The 21,889-nt window shown below is 42.0% G+C and overlaps 1 protein-coding gene across 1 annotated transcript; it reads left to right on the top strand.

Moving 5' to 3' along the window:
* On the top strand, window positions 1–20,124 carry AK3 (adenylate kinase 3). The gene is made up of 5 exons (XM_083353157.1): window positions 1–813; window positions 7,276–7,395; window positions 11,859–12,031; window positions 13,150–13,268; window positions 19,727–20,124. Exons 1-5 carry the CDS (start codon window positions 663–665, stop codon window positions 19,848–19,850), a joined length of 687 nt encoding a protein of 228 aa, XP_083209283.1. The 5' UTR covers window positions 1–662; the 3' UTR covers window positions 19,851–20,124.
* Window positions 20,125–21,889: the final 1,765 nt, after the last annotated feature.

Genomic DNA, 21,889 nt, shown 5'->3' on the forward strand with positions numbered 1-21,889 from the left:
TATGCAAACAACAATAACTATTAAATCTATCGCACTTTAACTCTCATAAAATAACTACAAGCAATATAAATATCACATCAATACTTATTCAAATGCTAAGTGAAACCTTTCAGTCCCATATTCATCTCTTTACTTTATATTTAAGAAAGCAACTATCCTCCTCTCTTTGCCGTTCATTTTGGGTTGGCCAGAACGAACCCAATACAATGAAATAAAAAAACAAACTTCTTGCTACCATGTTGGTTGTCCTGAGTTTTTGCAGGTCAGATCCGATAACTGACTGACGGTGAATTACTGTATAAGTCTGTGATACCCGTGGCATTAGTAGGAAGGAAGGAAGAAAAAGAAAGAAAGAGAGAAAGACTTGTAGACCGGAGCGGTCAAAACGAGGGACCGGAGCCCCGCTGACCCCTCCTTTGCAGCGAGGCCTGTTTGCAGCTCGGAGGAGCGGCCTTGCCGCTGGGGGAGGAGTCATTCCTGGCTGCCTCGTCGACCAGGCTGCGGAGACGCCCATTTTCCTGAGTTGTTGAGCTGGGGTACCTGTCGGGACGAGGCCGTGACCGCCCGGGCCCTTCGAAGGAGATGCTGGGGGCGTAGCGAGCGCCGCTGCAAGCCGAGGGAGGGAGGGGAACGCTGGGATTTTGCTTTCCTCCCATCCCGCCATGGTGGTGCGGGCGGCGCTGATGCGGGCGCTGATCATGGGAGCCCCCGGCTCCGGGAAAGGCACCGTGTCTTCCCGCATCGTCCAGCACTTCGCCCTGAAGCATCTCTCCAGCGGAGACATCCTGAGGGACAACATGAACAGGAAGACCGGTAAGGAAAGCGAGCGAGGACGCCACTATATAAAACGGATCAGTTTCAGAGACGGCAGACCTGGTTTGCTTGTCGTCGCTCTTATCTAAAAAAAAATATCACAAAAATTGAACGATAATATCTGCTCTTCTGGCAAAGAGTGGGAAAGGAAAGCATGTTTTGGGCAAGCCTGGTATTCAGGTGGCTCGGTTCACCTATTGGGCTAAGCTCTATTGGGCTAAGCTCTATTGGGCTAACCAGGGGTCTTCAAACTTGGCCCTTTGATGACTTGTGGACTTCAACTCCCAGAACTCCTCAGCCAGGCTCGCTGGCTGAGGAATTCTGGGAGTTGAAGTCCACAAGTCATCAAAGGGCCAAGTTTGAAGACCCCCGGGCTAAGCCATGGTTTATTGAACACTCCACGATTTGCAGACTATGCGAAGCCAGACGCTCAGCCCCCTAGCCTAGTGTTAAATGTGAACCAAGCCCTGGTTGATCTAGATTCGAGATTCTGAAAGGGAAGGGTTACAAAATAGTTGAAAGTAATTGCAAGGCTTCCTAGAATTAAGTTTGCAAGTAATTACATGAAGCTTTGGTTGGCAGGCCTTGTAACAGTATTCTCTCTTCATGTGGATTTTGGGTTTTTAATTTCTCCAACATTTATTTATTCCATCCCTCTACATTCGGCAATGTATGTAACTCCCATCAATAATCCTTTCCCAACTATCATTAAAACACCAGTATTGTAATTAAACGTATTTAATGAATGTAATTACAAGTGCTTTAATTTACTAGCTCTTCTTTGTGTGTGTTTCACTTTCACTGTTTCACCTCATTGAAGAACTTGAACCAAGCCCACATACATGTTTAATAGATGAAGGACCAAGTCTCTGGCACAGCAAGTGGAAATTCATTGTGGTCCTCAGAGGTCTATTTTGTTATATTAACCATAAGCTTTCTCATATTTTCCCAGTGCTTGTAGTGCAAGCCATCAAGCTTCCTGAAGAGGCAACATATGTGTGTATACTGTGGAGATACATTTAGCATGTTTTCTAGCATGCACTATCTTAATATTTCAACATGGCATGGAACACTGACAGATTCCATCACTGTGTGGGGGAAAAGGCTTCTCTTAATTGATTACACTACAATCTAAATCAGGGGTGTCCAACCTTGGCAACTTTTAAGACTGGTGGACTTCAACTCCCAGAATTCTCCAGCCAGCATGGGAGTTGAAATCCACAAGTCTTAAAAGTTGCCAAGGTTTATACAAAAATTTTACCTAAATAGTCGATCTGAATTTGATCACCTTCCTAGTATCCCAGGGATAACAGCTTTTGATAACCTATTTCTGGAAATGGATCCACTGGCTAACATGGGATTTGATCTGGAGCTGGGGCTAGTTGGTGCTAGATGGACTTACCAGTGCAAAGTGGCGATGTCTGAGTCACACTGTTCTGAAGTAGCATTGCAGATAGACTTTACAGTAATTAAAGGTTGTCCTGGAAACTGTACGTTATCAAATATTGTCACTCTATCCAGTACTGTCTGCTCAAATATCAACGAATAGAAAAACTCTAAAAGAAAAGCTTGCCCCTTAGTCCTGATTTAGCAAGGAGTACCTAGGGCTAAGAATGAACTGATTATGTATTTTAAAATCGCTATGGATGATTTAGCTTTATATGCAAGATCTGAGAAAAAAAACTAGAATAAATAACCTGAGGCTTCCCAACTACATTTAATAGCAGCATCTTAAGCCTAATGTTAGCACCTGATAGCTTTCCATTCAATTAATAAATTCTTTACCTTATACCAGATACAGAATGGGGAAATGCTTTTAGGACAGAGATCCCCAAACCTTGGTCTGTGGACCAGTACCAGGCCGTGGCATGCCAGCAACCGGTCCGCACAAACAAGCAAAGCCCCATCTGTGGGATGCAGGCAGCACACAAAACCATGTCCCCTCTGGTCCATGGAAAAACCTCTCTCCATGGAACCGGTCCCTGGTGCCCAAAAGGTTGGGGATCTCTGTTTTAGGGTTTTATATGGGGAAGAAAATTTACCTGAATCTAAAGTAGAACCTAATATTAACCAGCTCCCTAGTTAAGCCTTTTCTACATGACATTGTGTCTGAGATTCTCAGAGACTTCTTGGACAAGTCCTCGCAGGTTTTTTTTTTTTCATACAAGCTCTGAAACAACAGGCCTCATAAAATTGTTCAAGCCTAATAAACCCCAGATAATGATTTTACTGCTGCCAACGTCTTATGCCATAATTTGGAATAATGGGCCTTGGTATTTTCTCTTCTGTTCATCTACCTGGATTGTACCACACAAATGCCCAACAACAGGGGCCTAACCATTAATTAAGAGTGCTTGTTTATAAAGAGGGCACTTGTGAACTGCCTGCTATAGACTCATCAGCCTCTAAGCATAAGAAAGCTCTGTGTTAAAATCAACACAACTAATAGAGGCGGATGTGCAAGCTGGCTTTAGAGATGGATGCTATCCTCCCTTGACTATATTCAAGTATAGCAACATTTGGCTGAAAAATATTCATCTAAGACAGACTCTGCATCCCTTGTATTAAGGTCTGCATTTGATTTCATTTCCAAAACAAAGTTGTGGAATAAAGTCTTAAATTCTTTTATGATTGCTAGATGCCTGCTGCTGTTAATCCATAACCCTTGTGAGAATGCCATTACAAAGGTTCCTTGTAGTACACAAGGCCATTATTGCTAAAGAGATCCCAACCCAAAGAACAGCCCTTCACTTTTAACAGAACAGTATGAAAGCTTTATTTGGCAAAAGTGCATATGCAATTACTGTTTGGTGCTTAGCTGGGACTTTACTGCTGGTTTTTTTGTCCCATTGCAAAGGGTCTTCTCCAAGTTGTTCCAAGTGTCCTCATGTGCTCCTAATATAGCATTAAGGAGGGAGGCAGGTCTGACTGACATTGAAATAGGCACTTGGATCTGCTTTGTTGCATTCTGGTGGAAGCTGTTCTTTTCAGGCGGCTTCGGTTTCTTTTCTTTTTGCAAAGTTGTGCAAATTTGACAATTTTGATTCAACTAAGAATAGAACAATGTAGCAAAAAAATGTAGCACTGTGGTTTTTCTCCCAGAGAAAATTGAAAATCTCTAATTGATAATTTTCTAATTGATAAACACTCATTGTATTCAAGCAATGTGCGCAAGATATGGCAACCTAACTGGATCCTTTTGCTCAGGGTCAGCAAGATAGCTATACAACTGTCCCTAAACTCTGGAGAACACTAACTTAGCAAGAAAGCTACACAACTCTCCCCAAACTTTGGAGGGCATTAACCTTAGCAACATAGCTACACATCTATCCCTATATTCTGGAGGACACTAACCTTAGCAAGATAGCTACACAATTGACTTAAACTCTGGAGACACTAACCTTAGCAAGAAAGCTACCCAACTCTTGCAAAACTCTGGAGGACACTCACCTTAAGCCTGCTTAAATACACTCCTTAAGCCTTGGCAATGCCCCATAGATTCTCTATGGGGTTCAGGTCAGGTGGATTTGCTGGCCAATCAAGCACAGTAATCCCACGGTCATTGAACCAGGTTTTGGTGCTTTTGGCAGTGTGGGCAGGTGCCAGGTCCTGCTGGAAAATGAAGTCAGCATCCCCATAAAGCTCGTCTGTGGAAGGAAGCATGAAGTGCTCCAAAATCTCCTGGTAGATGGCTGCATTGACCCTGGACTTAATGAAGCACAGTGGACAAATACCAGCAGATGACATGGCTCCCCAAATCAACACAGACTGTGGAAACTTCACACTGGACTTCAAGCATCTTGCAGTGTGTGCCTCTCCATTCTTCCTCCAGACTCTGGGTCCTTGGTTTCCAAATGAGATGCAAAAGTTGCTCTCATCAGAAAAGAGGACTTTGGACCACTGAGCAACAGACAAGGTCTGTTTTTCTTTAGCCCAGGTAAGACGCTTCTGACATTGGTTGTTCAGGAGTGGCTTGACAAGAGGAATACGACATTTGAAGCCCATGTCCAGGATCGGTCTGTGTGTGGTGGCTCTTGATGCACTGACTCCAGCCTCAGTCCACTCCTTGTGAAAGTCCCCAACACTTTGAATGAACTTTTCCTGACAATCCTCTTCCGGCTGCGGTCATCCCTGCTGCTTGTGCACCTTTTTCTTCCACACTTTTCCCTTCCACCTAACTTTCTATTAATGTGCTTTGATACAGCACTTTGGGAACATCCAACTTCTTTTGCAATTACCTTTTGAGGCTTTCCCTCCTTATGGAGGGTGTCAATGATGGTTTTCTGCACAACTGTCTTCCCCATGATTGTGATTCCTGCTGAACCAGACTGGGAAACCATTTAAAGGCTCAGGAACCCTTTGCAGGTGTTATGGCTTAATTAGCTGATTAGAGTGGGACACTTTGAGCCTAGAATATTGCACCTTTTCACAATATTCTAATTTTCTGAGATTATGGACTTGGAGTTTTCATGAGCTGTACACCATAATCATCACAATTATGACAAATCATGGCTTGAACTATCTTGCTTTGCATGTAATGAGTCTATCTCATATATTAGTTTCCTCCTTTTAAGTTGCATTACTGAACTTTTGCATGATATTCTAATTTTTTGAGTTTTACCTGTATTATAGCATGGTGAAACGACTTGAGATTATTTTTAAATTGCAGTATAACCTCATTTTTCCACAGTGAATCTATAACAGTAGTATAAATAGGGAGAAAAAAGCTTTAAATATGAATGAATATGTGAACAAATCCAAAGTAATAGGTATGAACTGGACTACTTTATAGATTTCTAAAGACTAGCATAAAGTCATATTCCATGTTTTGACTGCAGAATTTCCTCTGCACGCCCTGAAGCCAGTTTAAATAGTTCCAAGTTCATATAAGTTAAACATTTACTTGTACTGACACTTAAAGGTTAACATCTGTGACTTTGCTAAGTTTAAAGTCTTGCTGTTTCTGGAGTATGTTAGCGGTTGCAGAAAGTATGTTTAGTAACAGAGAAGGAAGACAAGGGAGCAAAGATTTAGAATGTTCTTAGGGCAGGAAAGAAGATGTTATTTGAGCAATTCATGAGCTCCCCTTTATAAGACAATGAGATGATAATGAGGTTTTCGCGTTGCATTTTGTGAAAGATTAGCATATAGGAAATGGAAAATGAGGAAAATTATTACTGTTCATCATTTCATGTAAATTGTGCTGCACTTCAATGGTTAGATGGCCTAGACCGGGGTTCCCAACCCCCGGTCTCTGAACCGGCACCGGGGCCGTGGCATACCAGAAACTGGGCCGTGCAAACAAGCTAAGCCCAATCCGCGGGATGGAGGTAGCATGTGAATCCACGCCCCCTCGGGTCCGCAGAAAAACCTCTCTCCTCAGAATCGGTCCCTGGTGTTCAAAAGGTTGGAGGAAATGCCACTAAGTTCAGGGAAATGCGCTTTCAAGAATTTATGTGAGATTATTATGCGCATTTCCTGCTCTTTGCTGAAGCATCACACTAAATTGCCTGACTCCTTCTGTCAGTGGAAGCAACTAAATACCCATGCAGCTCTCCAGGTTTATAGTTATCATTTGGTTAACGTTTCTTTCAAATTGGAATCCTTGGCTTCTTGATTTCCCAATAAGCCAGAATCAGAAGCAAATGATAAAAGTTCTAACTGAAATGATGCAGTTAAAACTAAACAGCGATAGAGTGGGAAGGCATGTTATTCAAAAGGAAACATGTAAACATGTAATGGATATTATTATGACAGCCACTTTGCAAGTATGATTGTGTAAGTAGGCTTTCCTTATAATCACTTAAGTTCCAAAGTAAATCACAATAATTCATTAGCGCCCTATTTGATCTACCAATGTTTATTTAGAAGTCAAAATCATCCTGAGTTGTGGAATACTTCCAAACCAAGCTGCATGGCCATAAACAACTTTAAGAGCCTATTAAGTAGTTGATCTGGAAAATGTCCAATGTAACAAAATGAAAATTTAATGCAGTGACCTGAACGGGGCAGTAGATGGAATTGAACAGTCTGTAAATGTAAAAGGAGAGGAAGGAAATGAATTAGCTATAGGAGCCAAAAAGCAAAGATTTCACCTGTGAAAGGAAAGAGGAACAAGATATCTGCCATCCATAAATACTGAATTAGAAAAAGCGTTAATTTGAGGAATGCTTATTTTGAGCAAGGATACAGTTCGATTTTTGTTTTGCGAGAGGATATTTTTTGGCCTATATTTCTTTAACTTTTACTGAATGTGCTCATCCATAGTGTGATAGCAGCCTTCAGGTGTAGTCCTATAATAAGACTTGATTCTCTGGGAAAAATGTGTTGTTGTTTTTTTGCTCATTTTCTCACCAATAAAAGATGAATGTTGAGTGAGAGCAAAACAAAATAAAACTATAACACAATTACATGCAAACCCCCACTTCCTTAAGATTTTTCTGTTTGTTCTTGCTTCCACAGAAATTGGCATACTGGCTAAGTCATATATTGAAAAAGGGCAACTGATTCCCGATGACATCATGACCCAGCTGATGCTGAGTGAGCTGAAAACGCTAGATCAAAAGCATGTGCTGCTGGATGGTGAGAACCTGTGTTGTACCTTCTGTCAATGAAGGGTAGTTTCCAGCTAGTGAATCCTATATGTTAAGCATAGAAGGTTAGTTGATGATAAGGTATTGAACAGTTAGACTGTTATCAAGGAGTTTCTGATAGCTTTTAGGGACCCTGACATAACCGGAAGTGAGCTTCTCTTTGTGAAGTTGGTCTGTAGAGATCAGGCGAGACAGGAGCTGCTGGCTTACCTTCCTCCTTGCAGTATTTCTTTGGAAAATTTATGTTGCTGCCTACTCACTCACGGGGACCTCGAGGCAGCTTACAGGACTAAGAAGAGCAACAAACATGATTTGGGGACTGGAGGCTAAAACATATGAAGAACAGTTACAGGAATTGGGTATGTCTAGTTTAATGAAAAGACTGAGTTCTAGGCCTCCCTTAGCTGCATGGGGAAGTTTAATTTTGGTACCAGGTCTTTTTGGTGGCAATATTTTCTTTCATTGTTCATTTTTATTTTTGGGTGGTGAGCCGCTCAGAGTAAGGTGGGCAGCCATATACCTGCATTACATGGAATAGACTTACAGGCCTTTGATCCTGAGTCTTTTCTGGTGTTCCTGGGTTTAGGAGCATGAAGCGGACATGAACAAAGGGCAAAGGGCAGACAGGAAGGTCCAGAAGCTTTCTAAATGACCTAAACTTTCAGTAAACTATGGATATGAAAATAATGAAGATTAAGGATATAAGAAAAGACGTACTGAAACCATCCATGTGTTCCTTAGTGTGGCATTCTGTGAGAAACTAGTAGGCAAAAGCACTTACAGTATATAATACCACCAACTGTCACCGGGTTAGTTAAAGTTGCCTTTCCCTAACTAAGAAAACTCCTGGTTACATGGTCTTTAACTGTCACAATTTCTTAGAGAGTTACGGTTATTACTGAGAATGCTGCAATGCTTGGCAAAACAGTCTGTGTAAGATAAGGTGGCTCAGATTATGATAGTTTTAAAAGATGAAAAAAGCACTTTCAGTTGCAATCTGAACCATATGCTTAGCCAGCATAAGGGATACTGGATAAATATGCACATGCTGTCCCACACACCAAGGACAAGGTGGATTTTCAGATCTGGTTAGATGTGACGATGGTCTGATTGCATTTCAGTTGAAATGTCATTGAATGTTTCTCAATTGTAGTGTTACATAGAAATAGAAACTATCAGGATACTGCATTTTTAATGAAATGCTGCAGTGCTACGTGGGAATATTCCAAAATATACCTATTTTGGAACTTGGGTACAAATGTTTCCAATTAATAAACAGGCCACGCCGTATTCAGGCAAGAGAAAAGCAAAGGTATGTTAGCCATAAAGCAGCGGCCCCCAACCTTCTGGGCACCAGGGACCAATTCTGAAGAAAGAGGTTTTTCCATGGACTGGAGAGGCATGGTTTTGCACGCTGCCTACATCCCACGAATTGGGCTTTGCTTGTTTGCACGACCCGGGGTTGGGGACCCCTGCCAGAAACATTGGCAGATATTAGTCTGGTGTGCTTTGCCCAAATACAACCTGAGCCAGAAATGTAGACTAAAAATTTACCGTATTTTCCGGTGTATAAGATGACTTTTTAACCCATGAAAATCATCTCAAAAGTTGGGGGGTCATCTTATACGCCCAGTCGTCTTATACGCCGGAAAATAGTACATAAATCAATCGAGCGCCCCCATTCTTGCAAAGCAACTTCAAGCTTCCTTAGTCCAGTCCCCCCTCCAACGTGACTCTCCCTTCCCACCCCCAAGAGCCTCTCAGCCCCTTCCCCTCCCCCTTGCAAACGCCAGACCCCGGGAGCTCTTGCGTCTATTCCAAAGGGTGGGTGGAAGGAAAAGCCCCTTTCGGCTCCGGCTTGGCTGCAAGTCAGTGAGCCCGGGAAGGCACGCCCTCCCCTCTCACTGTGGAGGAAGCAGGGCAGGCTGGCGTCTGGTGGGAGCCGGCAGGGCAGTCCTGCGCACACACGCGCTCCCCGGCTCCTAAGGAGCCCTCGGGGAGCCGTGGCAGGCGCCTCACGCTCTTCCCTCTTGAGGCAGCATCAGCGGAGCCGTCCGGCGTCGGGTGGAAACCAGTAGGGCTTTGCATCATCTGCATCAGACAGGTCTGAATCGGGCTTGTGTCGGACACTTGGCAACTGGCATGTAAGTATTTTCCGGCGTATAAGACGAAAAATCTTGAAAATCTTCTCAAAAGTCGGGGGTCGTCTTATACGCCAGAAAATACAGTACTCTTTATTTATCTACACAAACGAAGAGGACACGCCACTCATTTGAAGAGCCCCTTAGAAAGATGGAGAATCAATAAAGGAGAGTATTTGTCACTCAGGGTTGAAATGAGGGGTCCTTGGTGCTCTCTGAGTTTGGTTGTTTTCTTGCAGGTGTTTCATTACCTAAACTAGGTAACATCATCAGATGATATTACCTAATTTGGGTAATGAAAAGTCAGCAAGAAAACATCCTGGCTCAGAGAGCACCAAGAACAACTCATGTAGAGAAGCACTTCACTTCAGTCATATAGGGTTTGGAGTGAGTTCTTTGGTTAATATCATTTGACATATCTCAGAGGTTCTAGCATGTAGCATGAAACATCCCATAATTTCTTAATATGATCTTGTTAATGCTTATCTACATATTCAGGAGGCCTAACATTATAATGAGTTTGCAAGTTACTAAAGTTCAAGTCTGTGTACAAGAAATGAGAATCCTTGTCCTTGGCAAGTTTGAACCAGTTCTCTTATCAGGCTGTACTTGCATAAGTTTCTTTATTCCTTCAAGAACTAGCAACATTAATCAAAGAAACATTAAAGAACTAAAAACATTCTATTAAAGACTAAACATTAAAGAGCTAAAAACAAAGAACTAGAAACATTAATCAAAGACAGCCAGTTTAGTCCAGTGTAAGGCACAAGGTTTGAAGGCAGGAGACTGTGAATTCAAGAACCACCTTAGCCATTAAAGCCAGCTGGGTGACTTTGGGCCAGTCACTCTCTCTCAACCCAGGATTGAGGACCCAGATTGTTGGGGGCAATTAAGCTGACTTTGTAATAATGCCGCTTGGGGTGTGTGTGAAAGCCCTAATAAGCAGGCATATACATAGAATGAAGGCTACTGCTAAGCTTGTAAGCCGCCCTGAGTCTTCGGAGAAGGGTGGGATATAAATGGAATTAAAATAAAAATAAACCCAACCCACCTCACAGGGTTATTGTTGTTGTGAGGTAAATAGGAGAAGGCAGGTGTATTGAATATCTTCATTGCCTTGAGTTGTTTATAAAAATAGTAAAGATGGGAATACAAAAAAACCACGAACAAAATCTAGTTACTGAAAACATTAATCAAAGAAAAAACTCCTCAGCTGCTGCTATCAGCCTGACTGGGCCCCATCTTGTTGTTGTTAATTGCGAAATCGTGTCCGACCTATCGCAACCCTATGGAAACTGATGGTTGCAGTATCCCGGGGTTATGTGATCCCCTTCTGACAAAGAAAATGAAGAAGCCGGATTCACTTAACAACTTAACAACTGCAGTGATTTACTTAACAATTGTGACAAGAAAGGCTGTGAAAGGGAGCAAAACTCACTTTACGACAGTCTTGTTTATGGAAATGTTTGGCATAATTGTGGACATGAGGACTTTGTTGTTGTTGTTAGCTGCGAAGTCGTGTCCGACCCATCGCGACCCTATGGACAACATTCCTCCAGGCCTTCCTGTCCTCTACCATCTTCTGGAGTCCATTTAAGCTCACGCCTACTGCTTCAGTGACTCCATCCAGCCACCTCATTCTCTGTTGTCCCCTTCTTCTATTGCCCTCGATCTTTCCCAGCATTAGGCTCTTCTCCAGTGAGTCCTTTCTTCTCATTAGGTGGCCAAAGTATTTGAGTTTTAGCTTCAGGATCTGGCCTTCTAAGGAGCAGTCAGGATTGATCTCCTCTAGGACTGACCGGTTTGATCGCCTTGCAGTCCAAGGGACTCGCAGGAGTCTTCTCCAGCACCATAGTTCAAAGGACTCAATTCTTTGGCACTCAGCCTTTCTTATGGTCCAACTTTCACAGCCATACATTGCAACTGGGAAGACCATAGCCTTGACTATACGCACTTTTGTTGACAGGGTGATGTCTCTGCTTTTTAGTGTGCTGTCTAGATTTGCCATGGCTTTCCTCCCCAGAAGCAAGCATCTTATAATTTCTTGGCTGCAGTCCCCATCTGCGGTGATCATGGAGCCCAGGAAAATAAAATCTGTCACTACCTTCATTTCTTCTCCATCTATTTGCCAGGAATTGAGAGGGCCGGATGCCATGATCTTGGTTTTCTTAATGTTAAGTTTTAAGCCAACTTTTGCACTCTCCTTCTTCACCCGCAACAAGAGGCTCTTTGGTTCCTCTGGGCCCCATCTTAGTGACAGCTTATTTCTGTACCTTTAGCTATCTACAGTGGCATTTTGTTTCTTTCATAGGCTTCCCCCGGACTGTCCCACAGGCTGAATCGCTGGATAAGGTGTGCCCAATTGACACCGTGATCGTTTTAGATGTTCCTTTTGAGACCATCAAGCAACGTTTGACTGCACGCTGGATTCATCCTGCTAGTGGCCGGGTGTACAATCTTGAATTCAACCCTCCCAAAGTCTCTGTAAGTTTTGTCTATATCTAGTGCAGCCATGCAAAAACAAATATTGAAAGCTATCTGCTGCTCAAACCATCAGTGTTCACCAACTGGCACATCGTATCCCATAGTTTCCAGCCAGCTGCTGAACTGGGCAAATGTGTGCTAAATGTTGGCTGCTTCTATCTGTTGCTAATCCCTGAAAAAGTCCATTATGATTGTAATCGAAATAGAGTTGTGTTGTCTTTAAATAATTCTGTGAGCTAGGCTGGGATTAAGAGTTAAGAGTTGATTCTCTTCTGTTGTGATGAGTAAACTATTAATCATAGCTGGCATGATTTAACAATATTTGGACAATATGTGTTGCTTCTTCATGTTTAGTTTGAAAATTGCTCATCTTTTGCAATCATCACAATGTAGGGACATAAATCGGCACTTTTCACTTCCAGAAACTGTGTACTATTGGTAATTAAAAAGGAAATAGAAGTATCAGCCTGCTGGGTTGAGACCCTTAGGCCTCAGACTTAAAAATAAAAATCATTTTAAAATGGCTGAAATGAACTAACATGAGATTTCAGCTATTATTCTTTAAAATATTCATTTAGGGATTTTATGGAGAACAACTTAAAATGTTGCAGATGTTACAAGACAATTTACCTTATAGTATGTCAGTAATACTTCCATAAAGCCAATCTTGTTCAGTTCATAACTTGATTTTTTTTACCAACTTAACAGTTTTGTTTCTATACTCTTATACATACAATAATAGTGTTTTGTAGAAATCAGCAGTGATCAAACTTTGTAATAATAGTAACAATGTTAGCATGCATTAAGAAAGATTGGACATATCTTTTTGAAAGATCATGTCATACAATACAGCCTTTTCATTGCCATAGAAACCATCATTCTCTCCTGCCCAATATTTTAAAACTGTCTCTTAATTGCTCAAAAGATTTCTTGGAATATTGCACGGAAGCTGAATATTTATCAAAAATAAAGAATATGGCCTGTAAAAATGTAGGCAGGAGTAGCAGCTTATGGCATAATTCAAAAACCAGATAGCGCGCAGATTCCATAGAAGAAAACTCATAGGTGTATAAACTGCTATTGTTCATAGTAGGGAATTTTCATTTTACCATAAACAGGGCCGTGATGATCACACAGCAGAGCCTCTTGTTCAGCGTGATGATGATAAACCGGAAACGATTATGAAGAGATTGAAATCTTATGAAGCAGAAACCAAACCTGTCCTGGAGTATTACCGGTAAGCACATTTCAGTGTGCAATATTTAGTCTAACACTTTCTCTTTAACACCTTGGCCACAACTTAGGGATGTTTCAGATGTGCTATGCAAACAGTGAGAAAAGAAGCCTACATATGGATTTTTGTCTTCCAATTCATGGGGTGGTCTAGGACAGGGGTCCCCAACCTCCAGGCCGTGGCCCACTACTAGGCCTATTTGCAACCAGGCCATGCGAGTGGCAGGCTGGCATGCACACACACACACACACACACACAGAGCGCTTGACTTGCATGAGCAGTGGGCTGGCATTCATGCACATGTGTACAGGTCAACTTGCACAAGTTGAGCTGCACGCACATGCGTGTGTCAGCCCGCTGCTTGTGCAAGTAGAGCTGCATGTGCGCATGTGCACCAGCCCATCGCTCACATGGCCCAGTTCCCCTCCCTCCCCCCGCCAGGCTGCCAAGCCACAAATGTTGGGGAACCACTGGTTTAGGAAAAAACAGAGAGGCTGTTATGGAGTCTGTGTTTACATCTGAATCTGTATAACTAAGAATGGGGTGTCTCGTGACTGTGTATTGATTTTGCACCCCTGTAATCCCTTTTAATCCCTTTCTAACTCCTGCCGATGTTCTATTATGAAGAATAATACTATTATCTCCTGCCTTTGCACTCTTTTCCATGCTCCTCCTCCATGCTCATGTTTGATTATATCCATGCTCTCATATTTTCAGATGGAGTCTTTAAATTTTGCATCAGTAGAAAGATAAGCTTTTTGATATAGTGATTAAGGGCACTGCACTGGAAACCAGGAGACTCTTCGAGTTCGAGTTCTGCCTTAGGCATGAAGCCAGATGAGTGGCTTGGGGCCAATCACTCTCTCTGAGCCCTAGGAAGAAGACAGTTGCAAACTAATTCTGAAAAAAACCGAGATGTCTTTTCCATATAAGACATCCAGAATCAAAACTGACTTGAAGACCCCAAAGGAGCAAAAGAGGAATAAGAAACATCTTGCTTTCTCTCATTGCTGTCTGTACAGGTGGTCCTCAATTTATAACCCTAATGAAGCCTGTCCATTACAGTCATAAGTCATGATTGTCGCAAAGCAGATTACCATGTGACCCAACCTCTTTTTGTGGCATACCCATTGTTCAGTAGGCACTGTTTTTGCCAAAAAAAATAGAAGTAAATGCGGGTTTTCAGCAAAAATGTCATAAAATGTAGTCAGATGACTGTGAGCCAGTTGCTGAATGCCCACCATGCAGTCACATGACCGTGGGGAGGGATGGCTATCAGAGCTTGGGAATGGGTACCTTTGGGGGAGTCCATTGCATCTTTCTAAGGTCACTAAGTGACCATTCGTAAGTCAAGGATATCTGAATTTAAATATCTGTTCTTTTTCTGTTGCTGTGTATCAATCTGAATGAGTTAGAAATAAAAGAGTTGACAAGAGGAAAAATGCCCAGTGGCCTAGAGGAGGAAGGATATTGAAAACGGAACAAACATGACAAGACAGTACAGTTATTCCTGTTGTATCATAACTGGGATAAGAGAAGATACATTTAAGGAATGTAAGCTGTTTCGGAACTGGTGAGACCGTTAAAAGTCATTTGCGCTGCTTGAAATTGTTCTGCCGGCAGCAAGATCTGATTGCTGGCACAGCAATGGATTCTGTTGCAAATCAGGGCTGTTTCCGAAGGAGGCAGAGGAGGAGAGGTCCCGGGGCTTATGGACAAAGGAACTGGATGAGGCTGTCGGTAGGCCCAGAGGAAGGGAGAGAGGCTTTTGGAGGAGTTGGAGGCGGTGGCAGAAGCAGCGTGCTCCAGGAGCAAAAAGGAGCGAGGCCCCTTTAAGGAAAAGGTGGAAGAGACAGGATCAGAAAAAGGAGAGGAGGCAAGGTTGTCCTGCAGGAATACAAGCTAATTTGAGAGCTAAACCACATGGAGCTCCGTTTTCGTCTGTCCTGTTTGCCATCGTTTGCTCCCTAGAGACTAAACTGGACGATCTGAAACTTGAGCTGGCCACGAACAAGGAGTGTAGATTGGAGATGGTGGCCCTTTGAGAGCTGTATGCAATGAAATTTCATTTTGATGTATGCTGATTGGTGTACAAAGTGACAATAAAGTTATTATTATTATTATTATCCTTGCTGAGTTCTTCGGTGTCATAGAGGTAGGCTGTAGGAAAGGTACTTTAGAGCAGGGGTCTCTAATCTTTCCAGCTTTGCAGACCAGCAGAGGGTATGGTCCCATGCAAGCAGCGGGTGTGCGCGCACACAGCTCCATCTACGCGAGCGGTGGGGGCGTGCACCTGCTTGCTCAAATGGAGTTCCCGAGTGAACGCCTTCCGCTTGCGCAAATGGAACTGTGTGTGCTCACTCACTGCTTGAGTGTCCTCGTTAGAGTCAACTCAACCCTGTCATGGAATCACTTGGATTTGTGCACCACCCAAACCATATTGCATGAACACTGTCCTCTGGCAACCAACAAACAGGACTTGGCCAGTGGTTACAGTAACTTCTGTTCTCCCCAAGTTTGTACAGTATGTGCAATTTTCCACTAGAGGGAAGAACACTTTAGACTGCATGTACTCTAATCTGAAACAGGCATACAGAGCATTCCCTCTCCCCCACCTGGGTACATCTGACCATCTTTCACTCCTGTTGTGCTCAAAGTATGTCCCTCTCAGGAAAAGAACTCAGGCAGTCACGAAAAGGGTCAAAACCTGGCCAGTGGGTGCTTTGAGTCAGTTGCAGGACTGTTTTGAAACCACTGACAGGAGTATATTCGAAGATCAAGACTTGAATGTATACATGGATGCCGTACTCTCTTATATTAAAACATGCACTGATAGTGTGACAACAGAAAAGTGCATTAGAGTTTACGGGAATTGCAAACCCTGGATGACTGCAGAGGTATGAACACTCCTGAGAGACCGGGATTCTGCTTTTAAGGCAGGGGACAGGGACACATACAGAGAGGCCAGGGCAAATCTCAGAAGAGGCATTAGGATGGCTAAACAACAATATAAACACAAGGTGAACCACCTAGCAGACAACAATCTAAAGCAAGTGTGGCAGGGACCAACCACAAGTGCAGTACGAGGAACACGGTTAATACCGATGCCTCGTTGGCAGAAGAGCTGAATATCTTCTTCACTCGCTACGAGGTGAAAAGACCAGACCCTGTAGCCTCTGCTGGTCGGCCTTCTGATTCTCAGCAACTCACCCTGTTCGAAGACCAAGTGAGAACTGTATTGAAGGCTGTGAATCCCAGCAAAGCCACAGGCCCAGATGGGGTGCTGGGGATAGTGGTTAAGAACTGTGCCGACCAATTAGCAGGGGTCCTGACAATGATCTTTAACATCTCCTTGCAAACGGCCTGTGTACCATCATGCTTGAAAGCAGCTACTATTGTTCCAGTCCCAAAGAAAACTGCAGTTGAGTCCCTGAATGACTACAGACCTGTTGCAACGTCTGTAGTCATGGAATGCTTCAAAAGACTGGTTCTCCAACAACTTAGGACATGCCTCCCACTGGATTTCAACAAACATCAATTTGCCTACAGGGGGAACAGGCTGACAGACAATGCCATAGCTACTGCTCTACATTCTGTAGCAAGCCATCTTGAGAAACCTGGAAGCTATGTCAGGATGCTTTTTGTTGATTACAACTCGGCTTTCAACACCATTTTGCCAAGCACTCTCATTGAAATGCTGACTGACTTGAAATTTTCCCCTCATTCCAAGTTCTATAATATAGTTTGGAGTTATATTCTAAAAGCTTACTTTTGTTTTTCTTTACAGATCTAAAAGCTAAATGTAAAATCAGTTATATTTTTTAGAGATTCCCCTTAATCCATAGAAAGATATTTTTATAGTCTATCTTTAGGAATCCTAAAAGAGAAACAAGTTCAGTTTTTTTAAATCTAACTCTTGCCTTCCTTTTGTGCCAATCATGCTTCCCTCTTGGCATTTTTAAGTTCTCAAATGTATCTTCCTTTCTTTCTATACCGCTTATTTGAATCCAGGGAGCGTATCCAAATGTCAGTTTTGCAAGGAGGATGTCCCCTTTGTAACCATTGAATTTTTGCTTTGATAATTCAGTTTTTGATGGTTGATATAGTTGTCATTAAATCAGTCAAATCTGTTTGTTTTTCCAATTCTATCTGGGTTAGGTAGAAAGTAGTAGCTGGTATTATGGTTGTCATTTGATTAATTGAATTCTCAGTATAGTGTATTTGAAGGCCTTTAGTGTCTTCACTCTTGGTGTTGCTTTCTTCAGGTGCTGTTGCTTTTTGGCTTGTAAGTTTTGTAGTTGCCATTGAAGTTTGGACTTTAAGGTTTTCTGTAGGTTGCTTTTGTTGTTCTTTGAAATCTCCTATTTTAGTGTTAGTTTCCACTTCTATTTGGTTTTGAATTATCTTTTCCTCATTTAAAGTCAAAATTTGATTTGGTGGCTTTACGTTGTCAGATTTGTCTTGCAGTTTGGCTTTAATTTGCTCTGTCATTGCCAAAATCGTGTCCAGTATCAGTTTATAATCAAGTGGTGGGATGTATTCATCCATTTCGTTGTTGTTTGCTGTTAAATCTTACATGGAGGCTGTTTTAATAATAGTCAAAGATTTTCTACCTCCTGAAGAGTTGTATTCAGTGCCAAGTGTTCCCACGCTTATTGTCAGGAATTGCGCAGAGATCTCCTTGAGCTAACAAGAAGTTGCACAGACAAAAAAGGTACTGAGAGCAGCAAAGTTCACACAGTAACCACACAGATACACTGAAGTGTGAAAAACAAAATACTTTACTTTGTGGTGTAATACAAAGCACAGTCAAAAATAAACAGTCCAGGTCATATACGTGTAAAGAACAGATAAACAATAGTAACAGTCCAAGGAGTATTCCAAATACAAAGTCTTCTTACCAGTCCAAAGGTCAAAAATACAGTTGTTCAGGTTTAACAGAGTAGCAAACCAACAATAGCAGTAACAGAGTAACTAACAGTGAAAAAACAGCGAGAGCAGAGAGAGAGAAACTACGTCCCTAGCTCCCTCTTATGGCCGTTGGGAGGCAAACACACCCTTGGCCAATCATCACATTTAAAGTGATATCATACATCATGGCTTATATATTCCCAACCCAACCAGGTAGGCTTAATCATATGCCTAACACTTATCTTTAAGCATAGTGCCAAGGACAGCTCTGTTATTCAGTCAGCTCTCACAACAGAAAAAGGAAATTTACTTGCTGTACCAAGTTTTGCCACAAGATGTCATCAATAACATATAATGTGCAATGTAAGAATTTTCTTTTCTTTTTTTTTCCAAATTAATATAGAACTTTTGTAGTCCAAATTTTTTCCTTAATTCACAGCTTAGAAAGAAGTTAGGATAGTGGATCCCCAGCAACAAATAGAAGCTTTTTAGTAAATACAGATGAAATTGTTTAATTTCTTTGCTGAATTAATTTTTTGTAGCTTTGAGGCTTTAAGATTTGTTCCCAAAGTAGATATTCGCCGTTTTCTCAAAAAATGGGAAAGATGATTTTCAGGGAAGTCCCACAGGAAAATGGTTAAGGGAATAGGAAAGGTAAAAGCTCACTCAGGTCCTCCAGATTGCTTCTTAGTGCTAGGTAGTGCTTTTGGCTTTCAGCAGGGAGTGGCTTAGTGATCAGCCATCTTTATGGCCGGTCTCTTCTTCTTCAGGCCAAAGGAGATGATCCTGGATTCCAGCGGAGGGCTGCCGCCCTTCCGCGATCGCAGGGAAATCCTCCTCTCAGTAATCGCCCCTCCAGGGTGATTGTTGACCCTTTTCAGGGTCCTCCAAAAAAGAAAGAAATGGATGGCAGGAAGCAGACTATTCCTGCACATCCAGAAGTGCCGCATGTGTGAACCGGCATTCATTCATTCCTAACCAGCCCCTGCAAGACAATTGCTACTGAGAAATTGTTTATTGGTTTATCTACTGCTCGCTGGGATGATATCTACAGTTATGACTGTATCCTGTATCTTTATCTTCCCAGAAGTTGCTGGTTACTCCATCAGCAGGGCTGTTTTCAATTGTGGGTTATTATTTTACTGATGATTAAAGTTATACTTTGTCTTTCTGTTTGGATAAACAGTCAAAATGGTTTGCAGCCATTAAAATATATCTTAGAAAACACAGTCATAAAATTGCTGGAAGTGAAATAAGACTTAAGTGCTAAAATGGTATAATTAAAGTTTGCAAAAGAGATGCATTTTGGCCGTTTTCCTAAACCTTGGAAGAGAAGACTAAACATGGCTCTTAGGGAGGAAATGCACTCCGTGTTCTGGAAGCTGTGCAAGAGAAGGGCCTTTCCCACATGCCAGATAGTCGAGTTTCCGACTGCAAGGCCATCTTCAAACCTCTGTCCAATTGATCCATACTAGACTCTCAGAATCTAAGAATTGAGAGAAAACTGTTAATGTGCAAAAATAACTAATGTATTCTTGTCTTCTCTCTAGCCAAAAAGGAGTGCTGGAATCTTTTTCTGGAACAGAGACCAACAAAATCTGGCCTCATGTGTACCATTTCCTCCAAACGAAGCTGCCTGAAGTGAACCAGACGGGGACAGCCAAACAAAGCTGAACATGATTCGTTTTACTAATATACGGAAACTACTAATATATGGCTAAATATCCAGTTTCTAGCAATCTTTGGAATCATAAAAATTTAGGAACGGACTGGGATTTTATTGATGGAATTATGAGCCACCCTGATATATAGCTGTCTGAAATCTCTAAAATGACCATGTTTTAATTCTGTGCCAAAATGTAGTAGGATGATCGATTGCTAATTTTTTGTACTGGGTATATCTGGATTTTGTAAAATGTACTTAATAATAAACTGATTTTTAGCAACATTTAGTTAAAGCATCCATGGAGTTTGATAAGAAAAGGATAGTAATTTGAAGTATCAGTCCCATTTTGAGAATTTACACAAGACCCCTTAAACAGGATGTAGGTAAGATCATAATAAAAAGAATGAGGTAGTCTGTTTTGTACTCCATGGGGCATGAGGCTTTCATAGAAGAACAGCAATCTTGAATATATCAGTTTACTATTTTGGACACTCCCCTAGAATATCTGTATTAAGAATTCAGACTGAAAAATCTGTGTAGAACATTTTGTTTCAAGCTTTTTGTTGATATTTACCACAATGTTCCAATGCTTTGAGTTATTACAGCTGACGGATCTTGTGGCTAACAGTCCTGAAAGTGAACTTCGTACCATCTTGGTGTTTATATTAAGGGTGGACATGTTTTTTCCTGCCTAGGCATTTAGAATTTAACATTAAATCAGTGAGGTTTTTTTTTATGTTGAAAGCAGTAGTTAGGAAGGTGCCTCTTTTTCTAGAGTTTCAGGACGGCATTAGTAATTTAAGATTACGGCATCCATTTTGTTTCTTCAAATGTACTATAATATTTGCTGTATCACAAACCCTTAGCTTCCTAATCTTATAGGATAGGATCCCATTAGCTTGTAAAAAAGGAAGGCAAAGAATTCTCTTCAGCCAATAACAGTTAAAACATCATAATGCACAACTATAAAAACACAAAAATAATTAGCAGCAACAAATGAAGGCGACCATAGCATGGGCTCTGCTATACCTCCAGATCCTCAATGAAAAACTCCTTGACTTTAAGGCCTTATGAAAGAGTCAGGGGGATGATATCTAAAAGGGGGTACCATGGCAGCAAAGGTTGCCTTCTTGGTCCTGCCAAATGGCACTTTGAAATAGGCCCTGGAGCTTATCTCTTTTGCTGGACATAATGAATTGAATCCAGAAACATACTAGCTTGTGGAGCAGAGGTATAATGGGCTGATAGAGGAGAGCATATAATTGCCTGCTTCTAACGGGCAGAAGGAATAACCTTTGAGGAACAGGAGAAAGCGCTGCAACTAATATTGGTCAGATGAAAGAAACCTTGAATCCTTAGCAGAAATGTAATTTATGAAAGAGACATGACCCTCCCTAGTTCTCACGAAGTTAAAGGAAAGGAGGTATATTCAAGCTTGCAAAATTCTGTTACTATAACCTTACAAGAGGGACGTGGTGGCTCAGTGGGTTAGGACACTGAGCTTGTCGATCAGAAGGTCGGCAGTTTGGCGGGTCGAATCCCGAGTGCCGCGTAACAGAGTGAGCGCCTGTTATTCATCCCAGCTTCTGCCAACCTAGCAGTTCGAAAGCACGTAAAAATGCAAGTAGAAAAATAGGGACCACTACGGTGGGAAGGTAACAGCGTTCCGTGCGCCTTTGGCGTCTAGTCATGCCGGCCACATGACCACGGAGACGTCCTCGGACAAGCGGTGGCTCTTCAGCTTTAAAACGGAGATGAGCACCGGCCCCTAGAGTCGGAAACGACTAGCACGCATGTGTGGGGGAACCTTTACCTTTTACCTTAACCTTACAAGACAAATAGTATTAGCGTTCGTAACTGGTTTCCTAGCCTGGTCTACCTTGAAGGACTGACAACACATAACTGTATTCCGTATCCCCTATAGATTTTGGATCAAGGCATAAAGTACATTATGTGTTCAAAAGATGACCAAGGCAGGAGTGATCATGAGCAGAGCCTCCAAATCCAGGAACGGGTAAAACTGGCACAAAGAAAAAGTTGTACGAAG

This window comes from Vipera ursinii (genome assembly GCF_947247035.1).
Source record: "Vipera ursinii genome assembly, chromosome: 2".
NCBI classification, from domain to species: Eukaryota; Metazoa; Chordata; class Lepidosauria; order Squamata; family Viperidae; genus Vipera; species Vipera ursinii.